This window comes from Rhagoletis pomonella, unplaced genomic scaffold (genome assembly GCF_013731165.1).
Source record: "Rhagoletis pomonella isolate Grant_MI unplaced genomic scaffold, Rhpom_1.0 Rhpom_scaffold_00161, whole genome shotgun sequence".
In the NCBI taxonomy this organism is placed as follows: domain Eukaryota; kingdom Metazoa; phylum Arthropoda; class Insecta; order Diptera; family Tephritidae; genus Rhagoletis; species Rhagoletis pomonella.
The window spans coordinates 156,582-160,085 of record NW_023458715.1 but is presented as its reverse complement, the minus strand read 5'-3'; the positions used below and the strand labels follow the sequence as shown (position 1 = coordinate 160,085).

The 3,504-nt window shown below is 37.6% G+C and overlaps 2 protein-coding genes across 2 annotated transcripts; one reads left to right on the top strand and one right to left on the bottom strand.

Moving 5' to 3' along the window:
• The first annotated feature begins 46 nt into the window (after positions 1-46).
• LOC118750184 lies at positions 47-843 on the top strand. The gene is made up of 3 exons (XM_036484913.1): positions 47-149; positions 209-317; positions 580-843. The coding sequence occupies exons 1-3, from the start codon at positions 115-117 to the stop codon at positions 841-843; spliced, it is 408 nt and encodes a 135-aa protein (XP_036340806.1). The 5' UTR covers positions 47-114.
• Positions 844-1,579: 736 nt separating this feature from the next.
• LOC118750183 (protein ALP1-like) lies at positions 1,580-2,847 on the bottom strand. The gene is made up of 3 exons (XM_036484912.1): positions 2,597-2,847; positions 2,305-2,555; positions 1,580-2,248 (listed from the first exon to the last, which is right to left on the bottom strand). The coding sequence occupies exons 1-3, from the start codon at positions 2,739-2,741 to the stop codon at positions 1,580-1,582; spliced, it is 1,065 nt and encodes a 354-aa protein (XP_036340805.1). The 5' UTR covers positions 2,742-2,847.
• Between the last annotated feature and the right edge of the window lie 657 nt (positions 2,848-3,504).

Sequence of the window (3,504 nt, the reverse complement as noted above, 5' to 3'; positions counted from 1 at the left end):
AGCTACAGGTACAGAGCTAAGGGAGCGCAAAAATCGAAGAGTGGAGGCGCAGGTGGAGATAATATACCTGAACCGATATATAATGACTCCATTGACTGGGAGTTTAGCGCTGATATGTCATTTCTCCCACACGTATCCCAGAAGAGAAGGTAATTAATATAAAAGTACCACGGAGAAAGTTGATGACTTATTTCATACCACCTTACAGAACCTGTACTTTACCGGACTTTAGGGAGGAAACTCCCACCTGCACTTTCGAAAGCGAGAGCATCTGCAGTTCCAATAACAACAACAATAGCAACGGGGCCTATGATTATGTAAGTACTATACTATACTCGCAGGTTTCACAAATAGAGGTGCTATGTCCTCTTTTCCAAAAGCCCCATTTTTTCGAGTTTGGGGTTGATATATCTTAGTCTACCAAGTCTACACCAATACAATATATTGGAAAGGTGTAGTGCACAGCGTCATTCAAACCCACATACATACATACAAAATTTGAATTTTATATGCATATATAGAAGATATGAGTCGATACATATCAAATCAAGTGTACGAGTATCATTCTTGCCATTCCAGATTTCAACGCCCAAGCGTAATCGCACATCTCTTGATAAACAGAATACGGAGATTAGGAATAAATTGGATAGTCTCCTCCAAGCACAAACGAAGTTAATTCAAGCTCGCGAGGTCGCTGCATCCGAGGCTCCGTTTCAAAATGCTTTGAAGGGGATAGACTACTTTCTTCAGCAATGGCCAAAGGAAATTGCAGACGCGGCCTGTGTCGAGTTTACAAAGGTTTTGTGTCAAAAGGTTGCCATACATAAGCTAAATAATTCGTAAGAAAATAAGTTTTTTTTGCCAAGTCGATGTAGTTGAGGTTATTTCACAAACCATCCGGTCCAATGCTTACTATAAATTGAAAACACGATCACTGAATCGAAATATCTAACAAAGTATCACACATCGACGACTGAGTGGAAGATCGACCTATTTCGGCAACCCGTTCGAAAACGCCCTATCTCACAAATCTTTTCAAGAACGTCCTACTTCAGAATTTGGTTGAAGAATGCGCTATTTCAGAATTCGGTTCAAAAACGCCATAACCCAACATATTTTCATTATATTTTTAGTTGAGATAGGGCATTTTTCAATAAAATTCTGAAATAGGGCATTCTTCAACCATATTCTGAAGTAGGGCGTTCTTGAAAAGATTTCTGAGATAGGGCGTTTTCGAACGGGTTGCCGAGATAGCTCGATCTTCCACTCAGCCGTCAATATATACTTTGCAATCCAAGTCTGTAAAAATGCAATTCCGATGGACCCTGTAATAGCCCCGACTATAGAATCTTGCTTTAATTAAAACTAAAGGTAAACAGTTAGTTCAAATAACGTGTAACAATCTTTCGTTTATTCTTTACTTCTTTAAAATAGCCACACTACGAGAAATAAAAGATGAACTTTTCTAATTTAAATACAGAGTTTGAAATTTGGATTGGTACGTTTTTTGTTAACCAATGACCTATACTTTTATAAAAACAAATAATTAAAATTAATTTGAAAAAAGTTCAATAGATGCTTATACAAATGCAGCGCTGTTCTGCCATGGAACAGATCCGGACTCCGAGTTAACGTATTCCTTTAAAATATTTCTTATAAACTTTCCATAATCCGTAGCTCTTCCTCGGAACGCAGGCAAATTACTCTGAATAAAGGAGTCACCTAAAATTAATGGCTCCCATTCACCGTGTACCCAGATTCGGTTTGTATCCTCAAAGCCAGAGAAATTATTATCACAATAAGATTGTGATTTTCTTAACAAAAAGTTATGTAATAAACAGCAGGCTATAATGATAATTTGAGCACGATCTGGACTACAAAAAAGCACCTTCCGTAAGCAAAGCCATCTTGCACTTAATATACCGAATGCATTTTCTATGCAGCGTCGTGCCCTACTCAGCCTATAATTAAAAATTCGCTCATCCGGCGACAATGGTTTTGCACTGTATGGCTTCATGATTCGTTTACATAATGGGAATGCGTCATCTCCAACCATGAAAAATGGAACTCTTTTACCCATGATCGTAGTATCTGATGGGAATAGACATCTATCGCTTAATATTCTCTCGCCAAATTTTGAATTGTTGAAAATGTTGGAATCGCCTTCGCTACCGTAAGCTCCTACATCAACATAGGTAAATTTATAAACAGCGTCGCAAGTTGCCAGAAGAACCACTGAATAGAATCCCTGAAAAATTATTTTGTGTATAGCTGTATATGCAAACGAAATAAGATACAACTTACTTTGTAATTAAAGAAAACACTTCCACTTTTTCGTGGCGCTTTTATAACAACATGTTTGCCGTCTATAGCAGCCACACAATTTGGGAAGTTCCACACATCGCTAAACCCATCTGAGAATTTCTTTAGATTGTCTTCTGACCACTCTGGTATTTCAGTCTTGAAAGCTTCTACGATTGCGGAACACACTTTCGTTATGATTTTCCCAAAATGCTGCTGGCTTATTCGATAGCAAGATGCTATATGCCAGGTACCTGAAAACCATGTTTGCACAATGCTATATGAAAATGTCAACTATATTTAATATCATAAATAACATACTCGAGAACAATAGCAAGTTTGGCTTTTTCGGGGATGGAGTCTCGTGGCCTCGTATTTCTTTTCCTTCGCAAATGCGGCTCTAGTATATCGAAAAGTTCGTCAAAGGTCTCCGGTTGCATACGAAAATTTTCGGCAAATCGTTGTGGTGAAGCTCTTAAATCTTCGAAATCTTTCGTAAACCTACCCTTCTCTCCTCTGTCCGCAAGATACGGATGAACCCTATAAGAGGGGCTCCTCCCGATCTTTTCGTAGGAGTCTAGCAATTCTAGCCCCGTCATCAGAATGCTGCAGCTTAGAGACATTTCTAAATCAATCCTGTAATTTCAATAAACATATAATCACGGTTTTTGTTAGTATTTTAGAACAAACTTACAAACTGTTATCCATTTTTGCGTTTACTGCCCGTCAGTTTTGTTTACATTTTAATTTCTCTTTCCTGCTTGTTCTTTTTTAGTGCTATTCACAATGAATAAATTAAACGTCAAAATTCCTTATCAAGCAAAAGAAAAATATATAGATTTGTTCTTGAGACTTTTCTTGGGAGGTGGATAGTAGGCTTTAGCAAGGCAAACTTAGCACAGTGCGTGGGCAACTGGCTGAGTCAGTGGTGATCGTCGGTTCGAATCCTACTGAAAGGAGTGTGACGAGGAAATGTGGTGATTTCCGAAATAGCTATCACTTCTACCATTTTTTTCAAATTATTGTTGCTTTTCCACATTAAGTTTTTCACTTAAAACGGCCTCAAGCTCATAAAAATTGTTGAACATAATTGTTATAAGGCCATAAAATAACAAAAAACAAATAACTTAAGGACGAGCACACCTAAAAGTTAGACATTCTAATAATAGAAATATTAACAAAAACCAACAAAACCAACAACCA

Bases quoted from the DNA above. Each gene is read 5' to 3' on its own strand.
- LOC118750184 (XM_036484913.1), top strand. From the start codon at position 115: ATGTCATTTCTCCCACACGTATCCCAGAAGAGAAG. The intron at 150-208 runs GTAATTAATATA...ACCACCTTACAG, and splicing joins CACGTATCCCAGAAGAGAAG to AACCTGTACTTTACCGGACT. The intron at 318-579 runs GTAAGTACTATA...TTGCCATTCCAG, and splicing joins GCAACGGGGCCTATGATTAT to ATTTCAACGCCCAAGCGTAA.
- LOC118750183 (XM_036484912.1), bottom strand. From the start codon at position 2,741: ATGCAACCGGAGACCTTTGACGAACTTTTCGATATACTAGAGCCGCAT. The intron at 2,556-2,596 runs GTTGACATTTTC...CATGGTTTTCAG, and splicing joins TATTTATGATATTAAATATA to GTACCTGGCATATAGCATCT. The intron at 2,249-2,304 runs GTAAGTTGTATC...ATAATTTTTCAG, and splicing joins GTGTTTTCTTTAATTACAAA to GGATTCTATTCAGTGGTTCT.